General features: G+C 59.4%; 3 protein-coding genes across 15 annotated transcripts in view; all 3 read left to right on the forward strand.

The window, feature by feature from the left end:
- ARHGAP39 (Rho GTPase activating protein 39) overlaps nt 1–13105 on the forward strand; it is an 84287-nt gene extending 71182 nt beyond the window's left edge. For 3 of the 13 annotated variants that reach the window (XM_032180875.1, XM_032180877.1, XM_032180876.1), the window contains 8 exons: nt 3484–4888; nt 5904–6465; nt 7953–8045; nt 9730–9803; nt 10597–10796; nt 10909–11000; nt 11085–11254; nt 11394–13105. In XM_032180875.1, the coding sequence (XP_032036766.1) occupies nt 3484–4888; nt 5904–6465; nt 7953–8045; nt 9730–9803; nt 10597–10796; nt 10909–11000; nt 11085–11254; nt 11394–11588 (2791 nt within the window). In that variant the 3' untranslated portion in view covers nt 11589–13105. The remainder of the gene's footprint in view (nt 1–3483; nt 4889–5903; nt 6466–7952; nt 8046–9729; nt 9804–10596; nt 10797–10908; nt 11001–11084; nt 11255–11393) is intronic. The other 10 variants (XR_004252878.1, XR_004252881.1, XR_004252882.1 and 7 more) reach the window with 10 other exon arrangements.
- Nucleotides 13106–16577: 3472 nt separating this feature from the next.
- Nucleotides 16578–19903, forward strand: C2H8orf82 (chromosome 2 C8orf82 homolog). The gene is made up of 3 exons (XM_032181185.1): nt 16578–16727; nt 17868–17916; nt 19365–19903. Exons 1-3 carry the CDS (start codon nt 16623–16625, stop codon nt 19901–19903), a joined length of 693 nt encoding a protein of 230 aa, XP_032037076.1. The 5' UTR covers nt 16578–16622.
- A 1233-nt stretch (nt 19904–21136) lies between these two features.
- Nucleotides 21137–23056, forward strand: LOC116485694. Its single transcript, XM_032181186.1, has 2 exons — nt 21137–21162; nt 21369–23056. The coding sequence occupies exon 2, from the start codon at nt 21377–21379 to the stop codon at nt 23054–23056; it is 1680 nt and encodes a 559-aa protein (XP_032037077.1). The 5' UTR covers nt 21137–21162; nt 21369–21376.
- The last annotated feature ends 879 nt before the right edge of the window (nt 23057–23935 follow it).

A 23935-nucleotide genomic window follows, 5' to 3' on the forward strand; every position in this document is an offset into this window, starting at 1 on the left:
CGAAGGCTCCTCCACCTCCCCTCTCACATAAGAGCCAGGAGCAGCCACACGAGCCCGTTTCAGCGTTTCCTTCAAAACCCAGAGCCCACAAAAATCCTTTTTCCCCCGGATTTCTGGTCCCCGGTGCAGGTGAGGGGTGGAAGGGCTGCGGACCCGTCCACAGGTCCAATGAGCTCGTTCTCCAGAAATTGGGGGATTTTTGGGGGGGTTCCTGCGAGGGAAAACTCCGTGGTATTGAAGGGGGGTGAGGGACGGAGGGCTCGTTATCTCCTCCTCCTGGCTTGGCTCCCGCTGCCGCTAATTGGAGCGGACGCCACGGGAGACGGGAAGCGGCGGGCGGGGGAAATATTGCACGGAGAAATTCGGGTTCTGCAGCCCCGAAGGCAAAAGCGCCATCCAAAAACGCACCGAAAAGGTGCCCCAAATGTCGCAGCCTGCTCCTTTCATTCAGGGGAAGGCTTGGCAGGGCGGCGCGCTCACCCCAAGGCAAAAATCTCCCTTCTTTTCATTTAACTCCGGCGGTTCTTCGGAGTTTTGTGGTTTTTTTTTTTTTGGCAGGGAGCTTCGTGCTTGCTTTGCTCGCAGGCCTCGAAGCTGCAGCAGTATTTTAGGCAGGGAACGAAGCCCCGGGAGACCTCGGGCACCCTTGGAGCGAGCCCTGCAGTCGGCAGATGGGCTGGAGGCTGGGCCAAACCCGAGCGCGGGCGGCGAGATGAGCCCCGTCCCTGCCTGTCCCCGGCCCCCGACCGCTGCTGACACCCCTCCGGTGCCGTTCCTGCTGCTTCTTCCCCGTCGCAGGGATGCACCACGCCGTGCCAGGCAAAGCTGAGCGCCGAGGCGAGAGCGAAAGCCATGTGCACAGCAGGGGAGGCGAGGAGGAGGAGGAGGAGGAGGAGGACGCGGAGAGGCCGGGGGGCTCGGAAACGCACGGCAGAGGAGGCGAAACGCCGTTTGCGCTCCCCCGAGGTTTGCAGAGGAGCCCGGTGCTCTCGCATTTTGGGGCAAAATGCACTGATGCAGCCCCTCGCCGGACGGTGGGTGCTGGCCTCACCGGGTCTGAAGCACCCTGGGATGGCAGCCCTGCCGAAATGCCCGCGCCCGGTGCAGGGAGCCGAGTCGCCGCCCTTCCAAACGCCGTCGGCAGCGAGCGGGGATGTGAGATCTCCATCAGGATCTGAGCTCCGGGGTATTTGTAAGTGTAGCTCTTGTGTCTGCACGTCCTTGGGCACGGCAGATAAGGAGCAACGAAGTCTTGGGGGGGGTCGCATTGGAAAGATCTCCAAAGGGAGAGGGGACGGCGAGGACGGTTCTGCCTGGGTTCACCCTCCTCTGGGTGAGAGCACCACCGCGCACGAACCACGTGGGAAGCTGATTTATGTGAATTAGTGCAACTTAAGGGCTTTTTTTTCCCTCCGAGAGGTGAAAAGGCATTTAATTCTAGAGTGAAATTACTGGCCCAGGCTGAGTAACACCAGCACGAGCAGAGGCAGCGCGAAGAGATGCGCGTGTCGGGGTCGGTCTTGCTTTTGGGTGTTGCAGGACAGAAATGGCAGCAGTTTTGGTGCAACGCCCGGTGCTGCTGGCAGCATTTGGGGCAACGGCACCGGTGCCAGTGGCTGCAGGGGAGGAAAGGGAAGGTGGGGAAGGTCGGTGGTGCTGCTACAGCAGCCCCGCTGCGGTCCGTGCTGGTGTTCCCTGGCGCGGCGCTGATTTTAACGTCGCTGCCGACTGATTTCACATAAATTGGTTTTTCTGGTAGAATTTAGAGGATTTTGGGGGGGCATTTTGCAATGGGGTTGCGCATGGGGTTGTAAGCGCAGCCGTGCTGGTGCCATAATTCAAGGGGAGAGGAGCGAAGGGGAACCAGGACGAGCAGAAACACTCGCGGAGCCGACGGGTGGCCCCAGCTGCGGGCATCGGTTTGGGCACGATTCGTGGAGCCGAGCCATGCCTGCGAGCACCAAAAACAGGCACTTTTTCTAGCAAAACCCTGCGAGGAGCCGGGCACGGCCCCATGCTGGCCTCTCCTCGCCATCAGGATCATTTCCACTTATCGCCGTCACCGAGCCGCTCGTGGGCACAGCGGCTGCAGCGATTTAGCCACAAAAAAAAAAAAAAAAAAAAAAAAGGCAAAAAGCCCTTTTCCGAGCATTCCTTTTACAGGCAGAAAATTAAATTTAGCCCGTGGTGATGCTTTCTAGTGCTCAGCAATAACCCCGGATGGCACGGTGGAGCTCTGGGGTTATTGCTTGCTGTTCCTACTCTGATTTACAGCTCTCGGGGGCTGGGGGACGTGAGGCGCCGCGCCGCGGTCTGCTCGGTGGGGTTTTTATTCCTACCCGCTGCTGCTGAAATAGGGGTGAAATAGGGGTGGGGGCTGAAAATGTGGGAAATGGGAGAGGCGTTTCACTCTCTGGTTGCGGTGCCTGTGGGATGGAGGCGGGTTGGATGTATGGGGGCAGTTTTGGAGGCTTCCCTCTGTGAGAGCACCCCGGGGACCTGTCCCTGTCCGGGGATGGTCCCTGCACCTCGGTGGCACCTCTGGTGCTGCTGGGATCTGCCCATGTTTGACGTCCTCAAACACATCAGATCTGCCCCAAAGGCAGGTTTCTCTATCGTGAGCTTCCTTTTTAGCAGAGCTTTCAACCCCAAAGGCACCAGGACACACGGTGGTGATGCTGGGGGTGAGGAACCAAGTAGGGCTCCGTCCCGTTCCCGACTCGATGTCGTGTAACGGGGGGGCTTCTGGAAGCCCCGGCTGGCACCAGGCTCTCCGAGACCCTCAACCGGGCCCCCATCTGCGCTGGCTGCAATCCAGCTTGAAGGCTGCAGCTAAAAAGCTGCAGAAACGCCGTGCAGATGAAAGCAGTCAAGAAGTTTTCAGCACGAGCATTGCGTGCAGGGTGCTGGTCTTGCTCTAGGAGCCCAGCGGGGCACGGCACCCATCTATAAACGCCCCAAAATTGCCCCAGCTGCTCTGGTGCTGCCAGGAGGTGCCCCCCGTGGTTTCAGAGCATGAGGACGCCGGTGGCACACGCAGGGGTTCATTCACGCACTCGGTGCTCCCCGTTATAAAAACCCTGAGTTTGGGTGTCGTGGTCCTTCCCGGAGCTTCTTCGTGCTGTGCCCTAGGCCGTTTGTTGGTTTTTTTCAGAGTTTCAGTGGAAAACTTCAGGAGGGGGGCGAGGCTGGGGTTTTTGTTGGCGGGGAGGGCGCACGGAAGGAACAGGGCCGGGTGGGGACAGAGGGGACAATGCCCAAGCAGGGGGCTGGAGGAGAAGGAGGGGGACACCGGGAAACCAAGGAGGGGGCCGGGTGGAGGAGGTGGGATGGGGATGCGAGGAGGGGACGTCCAACCGTGGTGTGCACGGCTCTGGGACGTGGAGCTGTGCGCCATGCCCTGGGCTGTCCAAGATGTTTGGGCTGCCCCCCACCACCACAGGCACCCTCCTCACCCCCTGACCGCTGTGTTTGCCCCCCCAGGACATCGTCCCTGCGATGGAACGCCGGCACCAAGGAGCGGATGCTGATCAAGGTGACCGACCGCGAGCCCAGCTTCCTCATGCACCAGGGCAACGGCTACGCGCCCGACGGCCAGCCGGGCACCCGCTCGCGCCGCCCCTCGGGGGGCCAGCAGTCCCCCAACCTGCAGACCTTCACCCCCGAGGCCGACAACTCCGTCTTCTTCCCGGAGAGGAAGCCCTCGCCCTTCTTGAAGAGGGCTGAGCACGTGGGCAGCTGCTCGCCGCTGCTGGGCCGGGGCGACTCCTTCTGCTCCCCGCTGCAGACGCAGCACCGCAAGCACTCGAGCGAGTCGCAGCCCTCCTCGCCCCGCTACGCCTACGAGCCGCCGCTCTACGAGGAGCCCCCCATGGAGTACCAGGCGCCCATCTACGACGAGCCCCCCGTGGACATGCAGTACGAAGCCAGCGGCAGCTACAAGGCCGGCTCGCCCCAGAAGTCGCCCATCCGCAAGCCTCACCCCTTCCTCCAGTCGCCCAAGCAGGGCTCCAACTCGCCCTACCAGCAGCTGGTGCTCACCAAGCAGAAGTGTCCCGACAGGTTCATGAGCCTGGAGTACAGCCCCGCGGGCAAGGAGTACGTCCGGCAGCTGGTCTACGTCGAGCAGTCGGGCTCCAGCCCCAAAATGAAGACGGGGCTGCGCCACAAGTACTCGCCCAACCCCATCGGCGGCTCCTACTCGCTGCAGCACAGCCCCTGCCTGCTCCGCGACCAGCGCCTGGATGTCAAATCGGGCGACTACAGCAGCATGGAAGGACCCGATTTCTGCCCCGGGCAGCCGGCGGGCCAGGCGGCCCCGGGCGAGGACTCTATGTCGTGGTCCAGCCAGCAGGACACCATGTCCTCCACCGGCTACTCGCCCTCCACCAGGAAAAGGAAAAGCCGCAAGCCCTCGCTGCCCCACGAGCCCAACGCCTCCTCCACGGACGGTTCGGGGGACCGGGAGGCCCTCGGCGAGCAGCCGGCGGCAGGCGAGGATCGTGCCGTGCCGGCGCGCTCGCAGATGAACCGGACGGAGAGCAAGGCGGCGGAGGCGGAGGCGGCGCGGGGCTTCCCCGAGCCCTTCCTGGCGCAGGCACGCCTGGCGTGGGAGGCTCAGCAGGCTCACTACCACATGAAGCAGAGGAGCAGCTGGGATTCCCAAAAGGACGGCTCGGGCTACGAGAGCGACGGCGCGTTGCCCTTGCCCATGCCGGGCCCGGTGGTGCGAGCCTTCAGCGAGGACGAGGCGCTGGCCCAGCAGGACAACAAGCACTGGAAGAGGAACACCTTCGAGAAGCTGGGCTTCCCCCAGATCCTGCTGGAGAAGAGCGTCTCCGTGCAGACCAACCTGGCATCCCCCGAGCCCTACCTGCACCCATCTCAGGTAACGACCCGGGGGCGTCCCTGGTGGTTTTGGGGGCGTCCCTGGTGTTTTGGGGGCATCCCCGGTGGTTTGGGGGTGTCCCCACACGTCCCACGGACCCTCCATCCTTTGGGTGCCGCTGCAGCCTTGGCAGGCCAACCATGCCTGGCATCCCCACCACGTTCACGGTTAAATAAAGCTCATTTTCGTTGTAAAGCAGGTTTAAACCCCATATTCCACCTCAGATCCAGCAGGACATGCCCGCAGGTGACACCACAGCCCCGGTAGCTCGAGTTCTGCGCCGTGCTGTGGCTTCAGGAGCTGCTTCTCCTCCAACAGCTCCCGTGCCAGAAACCAGGGTTTGGCCGGCGATTTCTTCGGGGCCGTAGCAGCTGAGATGAGGCAGAACCCAGGGTAGTTTAAGTAAAAAAAAAATAAGTAAGTAAATTGCTCTTCTTAATTAGAACATTAGAACAGGAGGACCCGTAGCAGGACCTGCCAGGGGGTCACGGCCAACTGCTGTTGGTGCTCAGCCCCTCAGGCTCTGGCTTTCCCCCCAGCTGTGCTAATTAAGGCCGGGGCTAATTGGATTCAATTGTATATAGGGAAGAAATTGTTCACGCTGAGGGCGGTGAGATGCTGGGGCAGGTTGCTGGTGCCCCAGATCCTGGGTCAGCACTGGTACCAGTAGCAGGAGGACCCAAACCAGCACCAGGTCCTCACAAGGTGGGTGCTGTGCGAGGCTAAATCCCAGGCACCCACGTCCTTCTGCATGTGGGGTGTAAGGGAAGAAAACCCTATCTGACAACGCCTTTTAGGGTCCCACCTGCTCCTGGTGTCCACGAGGACGTGTCTGGCTCCCAAAGTCACTTGTCCCCAGCCTGCTGCTGGGCCACCAGCCTCCTCCCGGGCTTGGGGACACCAGAAAACCGTGTGTGAAGGTGGCTCTGTGGATATGGGGCTGGCCACCATCGTCTGCCGTCCACGGTGGGTCGGGGCGCACCGCTAATAACCCTGTCCGGCCGTTCTCTCCCAGTCAGAAGACCTCGGCGCCTGCGCCCAGTTCGAGAGCAGCAGGCAGACCAGGAACATGATGCCCAGCGCCAGCTGCGTCTTCCCCACCTTCAACCTGCGGAAGCCCTCCTCGGAGACGGACATTGAGAACTGGGCCTCCAAGCACTTCAACAAGCACACGCAGGGGCTCTTCCGCAGGAAGGTGTCCATCGCCAACATGCTGGCCTGGAGCAGCGAGTCCATCAAGAAGCCCATGATCATGACCAACGACCGCAACGTCAAGAAGGAGGCGTGCGAGATATTTAAACTGATTCAGATGTACATGGGGGACCGGCGGGCCAAGACGGACCAACTCAACGTGGCCTTGGAGATCGCCACCAAGGGCTGGAGCATGCAGGGCCTGCGAGACGAGCTCTACATCCAGCTGTGCCGGCAGACCACCGAGAACTTCCGATACGAGAGCCTGGCCCGGGGCTGGGAGCTCATGGCCATTTGTTTGGCCTTCTTCCCCCCCACCCCCAAATTCCATTCCTATCTAGAAGGATATATTTACAGGCACATGGATCCGGTGAACGACACCAAAGGTAAGAGGCAAACCGGTGCCGTTGGCCGATGGCGCACCCCATTCCTTGGGTCTGTTTTTTTTTTTCCTCTCCCCGTCGCATTCACGCACGTCGTGTCCTTGATGAAACGTGGGTGAGAAACTCGGCGATAGCATGCCAGGAGGTGCAGTGGTTGCGGGGCTGGCCTTAGCACCAACCCTCTCCTCTGGGCGCACAGCAACCCAGCACGAGGCCCGGCACGAAGCGAGCTTGGACACCTCCGCTCACGGCGCGGGCTCGGCCGCCCCCGAGGTGCTGGGTGGGCATAAGCCAGGGGGGTCCTGTCAATTTGTGTGGCCCCCATGCTCTGGTTTCACGTTCCCTCTCCGTGATTCAGAGCTCCGTGGGCTCTGGGATGGCCGCATCCTGAAGATGCAGCAAGTCCATCTCCTTGTAAGCAGGGACGTGGGGGAGCTCCCCCGGAGCCTCCTCCTCTCCAGGCCGAGCAGCCCCAGCTCTCGGGGTCTCTCCTCGTGGAAGGGGGGCTCCAGGCCCTGCCACCCCTCATGGGCCCTGCGCTGGGCTCTCCCCAGTGTGCCCAGTGCTCTCCAATATATGCCCAGGGCTTGATTCTACTGGGGCTCAGTGCTCACCCCGTTTTCGATCCACCTCACTGCCTGGTCATCGAACCCATACTTAACACCCTCTCTATAAAAACCTGAACTGAAAAAAAGGCAGACAGATGACATCCACCACATCCATCTCCACGACGAGCCCCTTGGGGCTCTACATGGGGACAAAACCCCCCGTTGGGGCACGGCGAGGGGCCCGCGGCCACCACCAGCACCCGCAGCAGAGGCACCAAGCTCACTTCACCCCGCGCCACGCGCTGGCTTTGCTGTGCCACCCAGCGGAGACGCTGCCCGTGCCCGCACCACGCGTCGGCCTCACGCCGCCCCGCTCAGCCACGGCACTACCGAACGCGCCCTCGGCCCACCGGGGCGCTCACCGGAGCCCGTGGGAGCGGGCAGGTTTGAAAGGCCCCTGCCCGTCCAGCCATTTTGTTGTTTTGTTCCATTTTTATTCACTTTGTGTTGTTTCATTGTTATTTTGTTTCCTTTTTTGTTGGTTTTTTTTTTAGGTTTTATTTCATATTTTTTTAATTTTCAATTTTCCTCCACGTTTTGTATTTGTTTTACATTTTTATATTTATTTTTATATTATATTTTTATATTTTTATTTTATTTCATTTTGTTTGATTTTTATTTATTCTTGTTTGTTTTTAATCATTTTTCATATTATTTTGTTTTTACATTCGATATTTTATATTTTTATTTTGACTTATTGCATTTATTTTTATTTGCTTTTTTCTATTTTTTTAATTTTACTTTTTTATTTTTCATTCCGTTTTATATTTCATTCCGTTTTATATTTCATTCCGTTTTATATTTCATTCCGTTTTATATTTCATTTCGTTTTATTTTCTTTTGTTCCATTCTGTTGTCTTCATCGCTTTGTTTGTTTCCCAGTGACACAGCACATTAAAGAGGTCCTGGAAAGGAACAGTAAGAAGAAATCCAAATTGAGAAAGAAACCCAAGCCCTATATCGAAGAGCATGATGGTAGGGGTCGTGTCACCGCTCGCTTGGGGCCCCCCTCTCTCGGCCCTCGTAGCAAAGCTGCTGCTTTTCGGCTTTCACCCCCCCACTCCCCAGCTCCCCCTGGGCTCTGCTCGCTGCGTAGGTGCTTGGAGGGGCTGCGCTGCACGGGGAGCGGGGAGGAAGGGGCTCGGGGACCCCCCCGAGTGGCCGGGAGTCCCGAGTCTGCTCTTTGATGGTTGGACTTGATGGTCAACTGATGATCTGCGTTGACGGTTGGACTTGATCATCAACTGATGATCTTCATTGGTGGTTGGACTTCATGATCGATTGATGATCTTCATTGACAGTTGGACTTGACCAATTGGTTTATCTTCATTGACAGTTGGACATGATGATCAATTGGTGATCTTCACTGATGGTTGGACTTGATGATCAATTGGTGATCTTCACCAATGGTTGGACTTGATGACCAATTGATGATCTCAGTTGACGGGTGGACTTGAAGATCGATTTGTGATCTTCAATGATGGTAGGATTTGATGATCAGTTGGTGATCTTCACCGATGTTTGGACTTGATGACCAATTGATGATCTCAGTTGATGTTTGGACTTGAAGATCGATTTGTGATCTTCATTGACAATTGGACTTGATCAGTTGGTGATCTTCATTGACAGTTGGACTTGATCAATTGGTTATCTTCGTTGACGGTAGGACTTGATGATCAGCTGATGATCTTCACCGATGGTTGGTCTTGATAACCAATTGATGATCTCAGTTGATGGTTGGACTTGATGATCAATTGGTGATCTTCATTGATGGTTGGACTTGATGACCAAGGTCATCAAGTCCCCAGTGGGCATAGGTGTCACCATGCGATGGCTTGTGCCGGCATCACCACATCTCAGTGCCATCATAGCTGGCGTCAGGACAGGGGGACTCCCTGGTCCCCACACATGGGGGGCTCCAGAAAACCCCAGAGAAACCCATGGCTGCCTTTGGCAGTGGCATCCAGGGATGGAGGCAAACGGTGACCTCAGGTTGGGTTTAATCACGACATTTTTGGGGGTGTCAGGATGGTGGAGGGGTAGCAATGCCAACGAGGAGCTGACCACAGGATCTTCTGAAGGATGACTTTGTTCTCTGCTTTGCACAAATATAAAAATAAAAAATAAAAAATAGATAAAGTAACAAATATATAAACTAAGAATAATAAAAAATAAATTCAAAATATTTTTTAAAAAGGGATTTTGCCCAGAGGAGGAAGCAGAAGGAGGCAGCACATTGCTTCCCCCGTCCTCATCCATGTGGATACCCAATCAAATCCCCAGGGGCTGGTTTAGAAGGATCCAGTTTGTTTTGCTCTTGGATCAGGGAAAGTTTGGGGCCACGCGTGCATCCCCGCGTGCATCTGGACCCGAAGCCATGCTCCTGCTGCTGATCCAGCGGGGTCACTGGTGGTGGTGGGGCTTGTCATATCCTGCTCTTCGGGGCCACAACGAAACCAAAGCTTCTGTCCTGGACACGGAGCTCCCGGGATGTCCCCAGAGCGGGGTCGTCCCCTCCCACTGCTCCGTGTCCACCTTGAAAGGACCCCCCCCCAGGTGATGGGGACAGAGATGGAGCCGCCACCCCCGGTGATGCCACAGTGGTGGCCCCCGGTGGCTCCCCGACGTCCTCGTGACGGCGCTCTGCTCTCTCTTGCAGGGGTGGCCATCAGCACCTATGCCAAGTACTGCTACAACAAGCTGCAGAAGGCAGCCCTGACCGGAGCCAAGAAGGTACCACCGGGCCCCACGGACGTTTTCCTGCCTGCGGTGGGGACAGGGGCAAGCAGCACCAGAGACAGGGCAGGGCGGTGCCACGGGTCCCCAAAATTCCATGGGGGAAGGTGTGGGATGGGCACGTCAACGTGAAGTGAGCACAGCCACGATCCAGGGCTCAGAGCAGAGTGGTTTCAGGAGCAAAGTGGCTCCTTCGGTCCTCGGCACTGCCTAGAGGGGAGGCACGGGGCCAGATCCAGCTTTTGGGGGGTCCCCGCGTTGGGAGGGCTGGAGGAGGTGGTGTTCCTGCTCTTCTGCATCCCACCGTGCACACATCCTCGCTGCATCGTGTCATGCGGATATCTGCTGCGTCCATCTCTTCTGCATCCCACCCTGCTCATGTTCTTCGTCCTCCTCCTCCTCCTCCTCCTCCGCATCCTGCTGTGCACGACCTCTGTGTCCATCTCCTCCTCTGCATCCCACCACGTCCTCTGTGTTCACCCCCTCTTCTGTGCCTCGCCGTGCTCATGTCTTCCGCACCCATCTCCTCCTCTGCGTGGGGCCCCACGCACGCATCCTCCGCGTCCTCCTCCACCTCTTTGTCCCACCACGCCCGTATTCTCTGCGTCCATCCCTTCAGCATCCCACCACGCTCAGGGTTCAAGGTCTGCAGGTTCCTCCCAAATCAGACTCAAAGGTCCACCCGGTGGGACTGGCACAGCGCAGGACCCCCTGTTCCCATCTCACGTCCCCCGGCCAAGCCCCACGTGCGGGGACAACGACCACAGGGCGGCTGCTCTGTCTCCCGCAGGGCCTGAAGAAGCCGAACATCGAGGAGATCCGCCACGCCAAGAACGCCGTCTTCAACCCCTCCATGTTCGGGAGCTCCCTGCAGGACATCATCGCCATGCAGAAGGAGCGCTACCCCGACCGGCAGCTGCCCTGGGTGCAAACGCGCCTCTCCGAGGAGGTGCTGGCGCTCAACGGGGACCAGACCGAGGGCATCTTCAGGTACGGCCCCGTGTCGCGCGCGGTGGGGGTCGTCACCACCCCACGGGTGCCCTTCTCCTCCCTCGGGGGTGAGGAGCAGCCCCCAAGCTTCTCCTTGCTCCAACCCACACAGGGTCCCCGGGGACATCGATGAGGTCAACGCGCTCAAGCTGCAGGTGGACCAGTGGAAGATCCCCACGGGCTTGGAGGACCCCCACGTTCCCGGTAGGGGCCGGGCGGGCGTGTGGGGGAGCGTGGGGTAGGGGCAAAGCTGCAGCCCCGTGTCTCACGGCTGCCCTCGTCCCGCAGCGTCCCTGCTGAAGCTGTGGTACCGGGAGCTGGAGGAGCCGCTGATCCCCCACGAGTTCTACGAGCAGTGCATCACCCACTACGAGAACCCCGAGGCAGCCATCGCTGTCGTCCACTCTCTGCCCAGGATCAACAAAATGGTGCTGTGCTACCTCATCCGCTTCCTACAGGTAAGAAGGACGGGGTCCCACCACTGCCACGGGCCCCGCTGATGGTTTTTAGGGTGGTGGCGCGTGGTTTTGGGCTCCCCCCTTGGTTCTTCACTCCCATCTCATCCAAGGAGCTCACCCCCGTGCTCCTCTTCCCCAGGTGTTCGTGCAGCCGGCCAACGTGGCCGTCACCAAGATGGACGTCAATAACCTGGCCATGGTGATGGCCCCCAACTGCCTGCGCTGCCAGTCGGACGACCCGCGGATCATCTTCGAGAACACCCGCAAGGAGATGTCCTTCATCCGGGTGCTCATCCAGCACCTCGACACCAGCTTCATGGAGGGCGTCCTATAGCAGCACGCGGGGCGAAGCCACCACCCGATCCCACCGCCACCCCGTCCACCCCGACCCGACGTGGCCGAGGAGCACGAGCCGGGTCCCCTGCTCGCTCCCGATGCTCCGGCCACCTCACTCACTGCCCACCTCCCCGCTGGACATTTTGGGGGGTCCTGGACTTGCAGCGCCCACCCAGGAGCGCCCCAGGGTGGCGTGGCTGTCGCGGGTGGTGTAGGTGGCTGTGGGCGTGGGTGCAGGTGGCAGTGGGGACCGGGGGACGGCGTTGGGGACGAGCGGGTCCTGGTTCAGCAATAACCTGTGTCCGTGGGGTCTGGCACGGCCACCGCTGTGGACCAGGTGACAGCAGAGTGGGGCGGGAGACACGACGCAGATATCTAGGTGGCACTTTGGGGACAGGAGGAACAAACGTCCCATGGACACGTGCCACGTCCCTGTGGGTGCTGGGGGCCCCCGGGTGGCTCAGCCCTCTGCCGTTGCCCACCCGGGGGTGCTGGGGGAGCTGGGCAGGCTGGTCTTGTCCCGTCCTGGTGCCCGTCCCTCGGAGCAGCGCTGGGGAGCACAACCCATCAGCACCACCAGGTCCTGAGGGACCCATCTCCATACCACCAGGTCCTGAAGGACCGATCTCACCACTACCAGGCTCTGAAGGACCCATCTCATCACTACCAGGCTCTGAAGGACCCATCTCACCACCACCAGGTCCCAAGGGACCCATCTCATCATCACCAAGTCCTGAGGGACCCATCTCACCATACATCAGTGCCACCAGGTCTTGAAGGAACTATCTCACTACCACCAGGCCCTGAAGGACCCATCTCACCACCCATCACCACCACTAGGTCCTGAGGGACCCATCTTATCACCACCAGGCTCTGAAGGACTCATCTCATCACAACCAGGCTCTGAAGGACCCATCTCACCATACGTCAGTGCCACCAGGTCTTGAAGGATCCATCTCACCATCACCGGGCTTTGAAGGACCCATCTCATCACCACCAGGTCCCGAGGGACCCATCTCACCACTACCAGCTCCCAAGGGACCCATCTCATCATCACCAGGTCTTGAAGGACCCGTGTCACCACCACAAGGCTCTGAAGGACCCATCTCACCATACATCACCACCACTAGGTCCTGAGGGACCCATCTTACCACCACCAGGCTCTGAAGGACCCATCTCACTACCACCAGGTCCTAAGGGACCCATCTCACCACTACCAGGTCCCAAGGGACCCATCTCACCACCACCCAGCCCTGAAGACCCCATCTCACCACCCTTCAGCACCGCCTGGTCCCAAAGGACCCGTCTCAGCACCCAACCACATCCCCTTGGCCCTGCTGGATCCATCCCCGTACCCATCACCTACACTCGGCCCCAGAGGACCCATCTTGGCCCCAGACATCTTTTTGGCCCTGCCTAAGCCATCATCTCCTCCTGGTCCCAAGGGGAAGAGGTGTGAGGAACCATGAGGTCCCTTGGTTTGTTGAACCCACAGCAGACCAAGGGGAGGCCTCATGGCGGCCTGCAGCTCCCTCACGAGAGGCTCTGCCCTCTGGGGACAGCGACAGGACCCGAAGGGACAGCATGGAGCTGGGACAGGGGAGGGTCAGGCTGGGGGTTAGGGACAGGTTCTGCACCCAGAGGTGGTCGGGGCACTGGGACAGGTGCCCCGGGGACGTGGTCATGGCACCAAGCCTGAAGGAGGTCAAGGAGCGTTTGGCCATGGTCTGGTTTTTGGGTGCTTCTGCGTGGAGCCAGGAGTTGGACTCGATGTGGGGATCTCCTCCTGGTCCTTCTGGAACCATCTTGGCACCCACGATCTTCTCCTGGTCCTTATGGACCCATCTTGGCACCCACAGTCTCCTCCTGGTCCTTCCAGGCCCATCTCAGCATCCATCAGCTCCCCCTGGTCCTTCTGGAACCTTCTGGAACCATCTTGGCACCCACAACCTCCTCCTGGTCCTTCTGGAACCATCTTGGCACCCACAACCTCCTCCTGGTCCTTCTGGAACCTTCTGGAACCATCTTGGCACCCACAACCTCCTCCTGGTCCTTCTGGAACCATCTTGGCACCCACAACCTCCTCCTGGTCCTTCTGGAACCTTCTGGAACCATCTTGGCACCCATCAACTCCTCCTGGTCCTTACGGACCCATCTTGGACCCCCCCACCTCCTGGTCCTTCTGGACCCATCTCAACACCCATCAGCTCCTCCTGGTCCCACCAACCCCCCCCCCAGTGCCCACCACCTCCTCCCAGTTCTCCCCCCCTCAAGGCCACCACCGCCTGTCCCCAAGGACCCCCCAACGCGTGTCCCCCCCCCCCCAGGGCCACCACGGCGTCGCCAGCGAGCAAGTGCCTTCTGCTCCATCCGGCGACCACCTTTTTTTTTGGGGGGGGGGGGGACACAACACATATTTCGGGGGGGCCCCCAGGCCAGTCAGAGTGTATAGAGCTATAAAGAGAGATATTACATAGAAACGTTTGCTAACGAGATAGTTTTAATTGCAGATGCTATTTTATCGCCGCCGCCCGCCCTCCCCCTCCTCCTCCTCCTCGCCCCGGGGGCCACCGCGTTGTCCCCAAATGGGGACACGGGGGGGGGGGGGGTCGGTGGCGGGGACTCCCCCCCCACCCCCGGCTCGGACAGAAGTTGTACAGAGATTTTTTGTAAGCGGCCGCGGTCCCCCGGGTTCGGGCACCCGGATTTCGGTCTCGTTGTTGTAAACTCTTTAATTTTATTTTATTTCGGTTTATTTTATTTTATTTTACTTATTTTATTATTTTATTTTATTTTATTTCACTTATTTTATTTTATTTGTTGAGTTTTTTTCCCCCCCTGGATTTTATATATTGATTTTCTCTTTCTTTTTTTTCCCCCCCCTTTTTTTCTCCCTTTTTTTCCCCCTTTTTTCCCCCTTTTTTCCCCCTTTTTTCCCTTTTTTCCCCCCTTTTTTCCCTTTTTTTTCCTTTTTTTCTCTTTTTTTCCTTTTTTTTTTTCCTTTTTTTTCCTTTTTTTTCCCTTTTTTTCTTTTCTTTCCTTTTTTTTCCTTTTTTTTTCCCCTTTTTATTTTTTTCTTTTCAGCGCTGCGTTTTTAATTTATTACGGTGAAAACACTTAAAAAAATAAAAAAAAAAAAAAAAAAACAAATAAAAAGGCGGAAAAAAAAAAAAAAAAAAAAACGAGAGGAACAAAACCCAAACCACTCCCAGCCCCGAGAGGGGGGGGGGCTGCGGGCGCGGAGGGGAGTGATGGGGGACGAGCGGGGGCCCCCCCCCCAGCAGATTTGGGGTGTCCCCCCCCCCCCCCCGCCGCTCGTTACCCGAGGAACTCTGTAATTACGCCGCATGGACATGTAGAGGCGACTCCATGTTGTGTGAATAAAGCTACGTATGGACACGGCCTCTCCTCTGCCCCGTTCACTCTGGAGCGGATCGACGGCCCCACATGGGAACGGGGCGCCCCGGAGCCGATATGGGGCCTCCTGGTGACCCTATAGGGCTGCCGTATAGGGCTGGGTGCCCCCGGGGGTGTGTAGGGCCGCGTACAGCCCTATAGAGGGGGGTGGAAGATGGGCCCGGGCCATATGGTCCCTATAGGGTGTGCATAGGTGTATGCGGTGTCGTCCCCTCCGACCCCACGGGATGTATGGGGTGCGTATAGGAGTGTCGGGGGGGGACGGGGAGGGTGTGGGTGTATATAGGGGCACGGGGGGGGGGTATGTGGGGGATTTGGGGGGCTCAGGGTGTGTGCGTGGGTGTCTATAGGAGTCACCGGGGGGGTGTGGGTGAATATAAGGGTCATTTTGGGGGTAGGGGGGGAGTATGGGTGCCTATAGGGCACATGGGGCTGTGTCAGTGTATATAGGGAGCATAGGGGTGTGTATAGTGTCTATAGGGGTCATGGGGCGTGTGTTTGGGTGGCTGTAGGGGACATAGTGGGGATGTGCACGTATCTATAGTGCCCAGGGGTTGTATGGGCATCTATAGGGGCACATAGAGGAGGTACATGCATATATAGGGCTGCCAATGGGCGTATTGGTGTCTATAGGGGGCATGTAGGGGGTGTGTCTGTGTCTATAGGGGGTCTACGGCTGCCTATAGGGGCATGTAGGGGGTGTGTGGGTACCCATAGGGGTGCCCAGGGACTTCCCAGCTGACTATGTGGCTCCTGGACCCCACACTGTCCCTATAGGGTCCATATAGGGTCCCTATGGGGTCCCTTTGGGTCCCTACAGGGTCCCTATAGGATCCCTTTGGGTCCCTATAGTGTCCCTATAGGATCCCTTTGGGTCCCTATAGGGTCCTTATGGGGTCCCTATAGGGTCTCTATAGGATCCCTTTGGGATTCCTATAGGGTCTCTATAGGATCCCTTTGGGTCCCTTCGGATCCCTATAGGATCCCTTTGGGTCCCTTAGGGTCCCTTGGGGTCCTTATGGGGTCCCTATAGGGTCTCTTTGGGTCCCTTTGGGGTCCCTATAGGGTCCCTTTGGGTCCTTTTGGGTCCCTATAGGGTCCTATAGGATCCCTTGGGGTCCCTATAGGATCCCTTTGGTTCCCTACAGGGTCCCTATAGGGTCCCTTTGGGTCCCTTTGGCTCCCTATAGGACCCATTTGGGTCCCTATAGGGTCCCTATAGGGTCCTTTTGGCTCCCTATAGGATCTCTATTGGGTCCCTTTGGGTCCCTTTGAGTCCCTTTGGGTCCCTATGGGGTCCCTTTGGGTCCCTATAGGGTCCTTATGGGATCCCTACAGGGTCCCTATAGGATCCCTTTGTGTCCCTTTGTGTCCCTTCGGGTCCCTATAGGATCCCTCTGGGTCCCTTTGTGTCCCTTTGGGTCCCTACAGGCCCCCTACACCCCCCATTCCCCGGCCCCCAACTCCCCGGCCCACAGTTTCCCCCCGGAGGCCCATTTCCGGCGCGCCACCCGGAAGCTGGCAGAGGAAAGGAGCCGGAAGAGCAGAAGCCGGGAGGGGAGGGGGGCACTTCCGCTTCCGGTTGTCCGCCGCCATAACGGGTCCGGGCGGCGCCATGAGGCCGGGGCTGCTGCGGGCCGCGGCCTGCGGGTACCGCCAGGGGCAGAGCCCCGCGCCCGGCACCAGGGAGTATTTCTACTACATCGACCACCGCGGGCAGGTTTGGGGCAAAACCGGGCGATTTTGGGAGTTTTGGGGCTGGGGGGGTTGGGGGGGGTGAGGGGAGAACGGGGGGAGTTGGGGGGGGTGGAGGGGAATAGGGGGAGTTGGGGGGGGGGCACCAGGGAGTATTTCTTCTATATCGACCACCAAGGGCAGGTTTGGGGCAAAGCCGGGCGATTTTGGGAGTTTTGGGGTTGTGGGGGGGTGGGAGGGAAAAGGGGGGGGGTGGGGGGAAAATGGGGGGAGTTGGGGGGGGTGAGGGGAGTTGGGGGGGGGGCACCAGGGAGTATTTCTTCTATATCGACCACCAAGGGCAGGTTTGGGGCAAAACCGGGCGATTTGGGGAGTTTGGGGGGTGGGGGGGGTTGGGGGGGAAAAGGGGGGAATAGGGGGAGTTGGGGGGGGTGGGGGGGAATAAGGGGAGTTGGGGGGGGGGGCACCAGGGAGTATTTCTACTCCATCGACCACCAAGGGCAGGTTTGGGGCAAAACCGGGCGATTTTGGGAGTTTGGGGGGTGGGGGGGTTAGGGGGAGTTGGGGGGGTACGGGGGCAATAGGGGGAGTGGGGTGGGGGGGGGGACCAGGGAGTATTTCTACTCCATCGACCACCAAGGGCAGGTTTGGGGCAAAACCGGGCGATTTTGGGAGTTTTGGGGTTGTGGGGGGGTGGGAGGGAAAAGGGGGGGGTGGGGGGAAAATGGGGGGAGTTGGGGGGGGTGAGGGGAGTTGGGGGGGGGGACCAGGGAGTATTTCTACTCCATCGACCACCGAGGGCAGGTTTGGGGCAAAACCGGGCGATTTGGGGAGTTTTGGGGGTGGGGGGGGGTTGGGGGAGTTGGGGGGGAACGGGGGGAATTGGGGGGAAATGGGGGAGTTGGGGGGAGTGAGGGAAATGGGGGGGGAATGGGGAAAATGGGGGAGCTAAGAGGAAATTGGGGAGAAATGGGGGGAAATGGGGGAATTGGGGGGGTCAGGGGGAATTGAAGGGAAAGGGGGGGGCGTTGGGGGAACTGGGGGGAACTGGGGCAAACTGGGGAGAGTTTGGGGGAACTGGGGGTAGCGGGGGGGGGGACCCGACGGCCCCTGGGTGGGGCTGAGCGGGTCCCGGGCACCCATGGGTGCCGTGGCGGTGCCGCAGCTCTTCCTGGACGACGCCAAGGTGAAAAACTTCATCACCTGCTTCAAAGGTGGGCGCGGGGGGCGGGGCCAACGGCTAATTAACGAGCCCTGACGCTAACGGGGTCGGTTGGCTGCTGATTAACGAGCCCTGACTCTACTGGCGGTAGTTAATCGCTAATTAACGCACCCTGATGCTAATACTGTTGGTTAATCGCTAATTAACGCACCCCTGATGCGAACGCCATTGGTTAATCGCTAATTAATGCACCCCTAATGCTGATACCATTGGTTAATCACTAATTAATGTACCTGGACGCTAACACCATTAGTTAATCACTAATTAATGCACCCCTAATGCTGATACCATTGGTTAAGCACTAATTAATGCACCCCTAATGCTGATACCATTGGTTAATTGCTAATTAATGCACCCTGATACTAACACCATTGGTCAATTGTTAATTAACGCACCCCTGACACTAACGCCATTGGTCAATTGTTAATTAACGCACCCCTGACACTAACGCCATTGGTTAATCACTAATTAACGCACCCTTACACTAACGCCATTGGTAAATCGCTAATTAATGCACCCTGATACTAACACCATTGGTTAATCGCTAATTAATGCACCCCTAATGCTAATACCATTGGTCAATCGCTAATTAATGCACCCCTGATGCTAACGCCATTGGTTAATCACTAATTAATGCACCCCTAATGCTGATACCATTGGTTAATCGCTAATTAATGCACCCCTGACGCTAACGCCATTGGTTAACTGCTAATTAACGCACCCCTGACGCTAACGCCATTGGTTAATCACTAATTAATGCACCCCTAATGGTAACACCATTGGTTAATCGCTAATTAATGCACCCCTGACACTAAAGCCATTGGTTAATCACTAATTAACGCACCCTGATACTAACACCATTGGTCAATTGTTAATTAACGCACCCCTGACACTAACGCCATTGGTTAATCACTAATTAATGCACCCCTAATGCTAACACCATTGGTTAATCGCTAATTAATGCACCCCTGATGCTAACGCCATTGGTTAATCACTAATTAACGCACCCTGATGCTGATACCATTGGTTAATCGCTAATTAACGCACCCCTGACTCTAACGCCATTGGTTAACTGCTAATTAACGCACCCTGATACTAACACCATTGGTTAACTGCTAATTAATGCACCCCTGATACTAACGCCATTGGTCAATCACTAATTAATGCACCCCTAATGCTGATACCATTGGTTAATCGCTAATTAATGCACCCCTGACGCTAACACCATTGGTTAATCACTAATTAATGCACCCTGATGCTAACACCATTGGTTAATCACTAATTAACGCACCCCTGATCCTAACACCATTGGTTAACCGCTAATTAACACACCCCAACACCAACACCGCGGGTTACATCCCTACTAAACACCCCCCCCGACCCTCACCCCGTCGCTTGATTAGCTAATTAACCGCCTCTACCGCTACCGACTGCCCGCAGACGAGCGCTTCCTCACCTTCTTCTTCGAGCGCCTGCGCCCCAACCGCAGCGGGCGCTACGAGGCCGCCTTCCCCTACCTCTCGCCCTGCGGCCGCGAGCGCAACTACGTCCGCTGCGAGGACCGGCCCGTGGTCTTCACCCGCCTGCTGCCCCCCGGCACCACCGGTACCACCAGTACCACCAGTAGCGCCACCGGTAGCACCGCCGCGCCCCAGATGCTCTCCTACTGCGGCGGCGGCGAGCGGTTGGCCGTGCCCTTCGAGCCGCCGCGCTTGGCCCTGCGGCCCGAAAACGGGCGGCTCTACCACCCGGCGCCCGCCCGCGCCGGCGGCGTGGGGTTGGTGAGCTCGGCGCTGGCCGACGAGTGGAGCCAGGCCTTCGAGTACGGGGCGGGGGCCGGGCGGCCCCCCACCCATTTCACCTGGCGGGGGGCGCGCTACGAGCTCAGCCACGAGCTGCTGGCGCTGCTGCGCGGCGATGGTGGGGGGCCAGCGGGGCGCGGGGACGCCGATGGGGTTGGGGGGGTGGGGAGGGGGTGATGGGGACGTCCCCCCCCGTGTCCCCCCGTGTCCCCCCCCCAAAACCCCCGGTGTGTGAATAAAGAGTTGAAGCAGCGTGAGGGCTCGGTGTGGTTGTGGCCGCGGCGTCGCCTCCCACGGGGTCCCCGTGTCCCCGTGGTGGCAACGAGGGGACCGAGGAGGGGGGAGGGGGGGGAAATGAGGACGTGGGGGGGTTAGGGGAAGGTTTGGGGTGTCCCCCCCCCCGCAGGTTTTGGGGTATGGGCTGCAGGTTTGCGGTTCCCTAAAAAATTTGGGGTGTCCTCTCACTAGTTTGGGGTGTTTTCCCTACATTTTGGGGTGTCCCAAACAAATTTGGGGTGTCCCCTCACCGTTTTGGGGTGTTTTCCTTACATTCGGGGTGTCCCCTCACCGGTTTGGGGCGTTTTCCTTACATTCGGGGTGTCCCATCACCAGTTTGGGGTGTTTTCCATACATTTGGGGTGTCCCGACCAAATTTGGGGTGTCCCCTCACCGGTTTGGGATGTTTTCCTTACATTTGGGGTGTCCCAACCAAGCTTGGGGTGTTCCCTTGCGGGTTTGGGGTGTTTTCCTTACGTTTGGGGTGTCCTGTCCAAATTTGGGGTGTCCCCTCACTGGTTTGGGGTGTTTTCCTTACGTTTGGGGTGTCCCGACCAAATTTGGGGTGTCCCCTCACTGGTTTGGGGTGTCCCAAACAAATTTGGGGTGTCCCCTCACCGGTTTGGGGTGTTTTCCTTACATTCGGGGTGTCCCCTCACCGATTTGGGGTGTTTTCCTTACATTTGGGGTGTCCCAAACAAATTTGGGGTGCCCCCCCTCCAGGTTTGGGGTGTCTGTACCAGGTTTGGGGTGTCAACCCCCAGATTTGGGGTGTCCCCCAGAAAATTGGGGTGCCCATAGCAGGATTGGGGTGTCTCCCCCCCAAAAAAAATGGGGTGTCCCATTTTAGGTTTTGGGTGTCCCATTTAGGTTTGGGGTGTCCCCCCCCAAAATTTGGGGTGTCCCCCCATATTTGGGGTTCCCCCCACATTTGGGGTTCCCCCACCAGATTTGGGGTGTCCCCCCCCCAAATTCAGGCCCCCCCCTCCCCCTTTTCCTGGGGTTCCCCCCCCCCAATTCCTCCAGCCCCCACCCACCACCAGGGGGCGCTCGCTTCGCCCCCTCCCCCCCCAGCCCCAACTCGTTGCTCTCCCACCTGTGACGTCAATGGTGACGTCACGGGGCGGTGCCGGAAGTGGCGGCGGGGAGGGTGAAAGCCGGTACCGAAGGGGGGGGGGCGGGGGGGGTGAACCGGGAGGGGGGGGAGGGGGGAGCCCATTTTGGGGGGGGGGGAGCCCATTTTGGGGAAGAGGAACCCAATTTTGGGGGTTGGGGGGCGGGGGGGGGCTCCCCATAGTTGGGGAGGGTCTCAGGGGGTGGGGGGGGAGGGGTCAGGACCCCCCTGATGGCGCTGCCCCCCCCCCAGAGGCCGCCATGGCCCGAAGGAGGAAACGGCGGCGGCGCGAGAGCGGGGACGGAGACGGGGACGGCGGTGACAGAGGTGGCAGCAGTGACAGAGGTAACAGAGGTGGCACCAGTGACAGAAGCGACACCAGTGATGGAGGTAATAGAGGTGACACCAGTGATAGAAGTGACACCAGTGACAGAAGGGACACCAGTGACAGAGGAGGCAGCAGTCACTCCAGTGATAGAGGTGACACCAGTGACAGAAGTGGCACCAGTGACAGAGGTAATAGAGGTGGCACCGGTGATAGAAGCGACACCAGTGATAGAAGTGACGCCAGTGACAGAGGTAATAGAGATGGCACCAGTGACAGAGGTGGCACTGGTAACAGAAGCGACACCAGTAATAGAAGTGACACCAGTGACAGAAGCGACACCAGTGACAGCAGTGACAGAGGTAATAGAGGTAGCACCAGCGACAGAGGTAGCACCAGTGACAGAAGCAACACCAGTGACAGAAGTGACACCAGTGACCGAGGCCACACCAGCAACAGCGGTAGCATCACCAGCAGCGATCCCAGCACCGACAGAGGTGCCAGCAGCGCCAGCAGTGCCAGCAGTGCCAGCAGCGCCAGCAGTGCCAGCAGTGCCAGCAGTGCCCTCAGCGCCTTCCCCTTCAGCCGCCTGCCGCCCGACTGCCAGCTCCACGTCTTCTCCTTCCTCTCCCCGCAGGAGAAGTGCGGGGCCGCGCTGGTGTGCGGCGCCTGGAGCCGCCTCATGCGCTCGCCTCGCCTCTGGCGCGTGGCCGACTTCACCGGCGCCCCGGCCGAGCACCGGGAGGACGACGCCGACGACGACGACGCCGGCGCCGGCGCCGCCTTCGCGCGCTGGCAGGGCTGGGTGCGCCGCTACGCCTTCCACCTCGCCGCCCGCCGCGCCGCCCCTCGCCTGCTCCGCGCCAGCTTCGACCTGGGCGACCGCCGAGCCGGCTGGGCCGAGTTCCTGCAGGGTTTTTTGGAGAGCGTGCGCTGCGGCGAGCTGCGGGAGCTGGAGCTCGACTGGACCCTCAGCCCCCTTCAACCCCCCGGCCCGCGCCCGCCCGCCGGTGCCAAACTGGAGCAGCTGAGCCGTTTCCAAGCGCTGCTGGAGCTGCTGAGCCTCAAGGCGCCGGGGCTGGCCCGCGCCAAGCTGCCCTTCGACTGGTCGCGGCGCTCGGTGGCCGCCCTCGGCCGCTTCCAGCACCTGCAGACGTTGGAGCTGCGTTACTTCTGGGGCTTCCGCGGCGTGCGCCCCGAGGCGCTGCGCGAGCTGGCGGCCGCCCTACCCCGCCTCAAGACGCTGGTGCTGCACCTCCTGGTGCCGGTGCAGGATTTGGGCACCTCGTACGCCTTGGAGTCGCGCTCCTTGGAGGTGCTGGACGTCTGGCGTTGCCGGGGTTTGGTTTTCGGCCGCCTGGAGCTGCCGGCGCTGCGGGCGCTGCGGGTGAGGAAGAGGACGAGGGGCTTGATCCTGCAGCGGCGCGCCCGGTTGGCGCTGCAGAGCCGCTGGCGCTGCCTCTACGCCCTCCTGCGCGCCGGCGCGCCCGGCCTGCGGCTGCTCAACAACCGCGCGCTGCTGCCGCACTGGCGCGAGCGGCCCTACGACGAGCTGGAGGCCATGCTGCGGCGCGCCTGCTACTGCCCCCGCCACGCCGACACCTGGCTGCTCTAGCGCCGGGTCCTCGTGGCCGGCGTCGCTCCGCGGTGGCCACCGGCAGTTCGAGGTGGCCATCGGCACCCCACGGTGGCCCGCTGGTGACCGTCATGCTCTGACAGTGGGTGACACACACGTGAGTGTGCACATGTTGGTGTGACCAAGCCATGGTGGCCGCCACCGTCACCCAAAGGTGACTAGGACTACCTGGTGGCCATCATCACTCTGGTGGTGGCCATCACCACGCCATCGTGGCCATCACCCCCCAGTGGAGGCCATCACCTTCCAGTGGTGGCCACCATCACCCCATGGTGGTGGCCATCACCATGCCATCATGGCCATCAGCCCCCAGTGGTGGCCATCACCCTCCAGTGGTGGCCATCACCTTCCAGTGGTGGCCACCATCCGCCCTTGGAGGTGGCCATCACCATGCCATCGTGGCCATCACCCTCCAGTGGTGGCCATCACGCCCCAGTGGTGGCCACCATCACCCCTTGGAGGTGGCCATCACCACGTCATCATGGCCATCAACCCCCAGTGGTGGCCATCATTACTCCATGGTGGCCATCACCACATCATCGTGGCCATCACCTCCCAGTGGTGGCCATCATTACTCCATGGTGGCCTTCACCACATCATCATGGCCATCACCCCCCTCCCATGTTGACTGTCACCACCCAAGGTGGCCACCACCCCCTGGTGTCCCCATGGTGGCCCTGTGCTGCCACCCAGCATCCCCAGGGGCATCGCAGTGTTTCGGGGCACCACAGAGCAGCGGGCACTCCCCCCGGCCACGGGTGCAAGCTTGGAGGCAGTAGAAGCGCCGTGACGGCCCACGGGGACACAACCCAAGACCGGTGACACGGTGACAGCGTGGGGACAGCACGGCTGGGGACG

This window comes from Aythya fuligula, chromosome 2 (genome assembly GCF_009819795.1).
Source record: "Aythya fuligula isolate bAytFul2 chromosome 2, bAytFul2.pri, whole genome shotgun sequence".
Classification (NCBI taxonomy): Eukaryota; Metazoa; Chordata; class Aves; order Anseriformes; family Anatidae; genus Aythya; species Aythya fuligula.

Excerpts from the sequence above, each read along its gene's own strand:
- LOC116485694 (XM_032181186.1), top strand. The coding sequence starts at position 21,377 with ATGGCCCGAAGGAGGAAACGGCGGCGGCGCGAGAGCGGGGACGGAGAC.
- C2H8orf82 (XM_032181185.1), top strand. The coding sequence starts at position 16,623 with ATGAGGCCGGGGCTGCTGCGGGCCGCGGCCTGCGGGTACCGCCAGGGG. Across the intron at positions 16,728-17,867 it reads ACATCGACCACCGCGGGCAG|CTCTTCCTGGACGACGCCAA; the intron begins GTTTGGGGCAAA and ends GCGGTGCCGCAG. Across the intron at positions 17,917-19,364 it reads CTTCATCACCTGCTTCAAAG|ACGAGCGCTTCCTCACCTTC; the intron begins GTGGGCGCGGGG and ends GACTGCCCGCAG.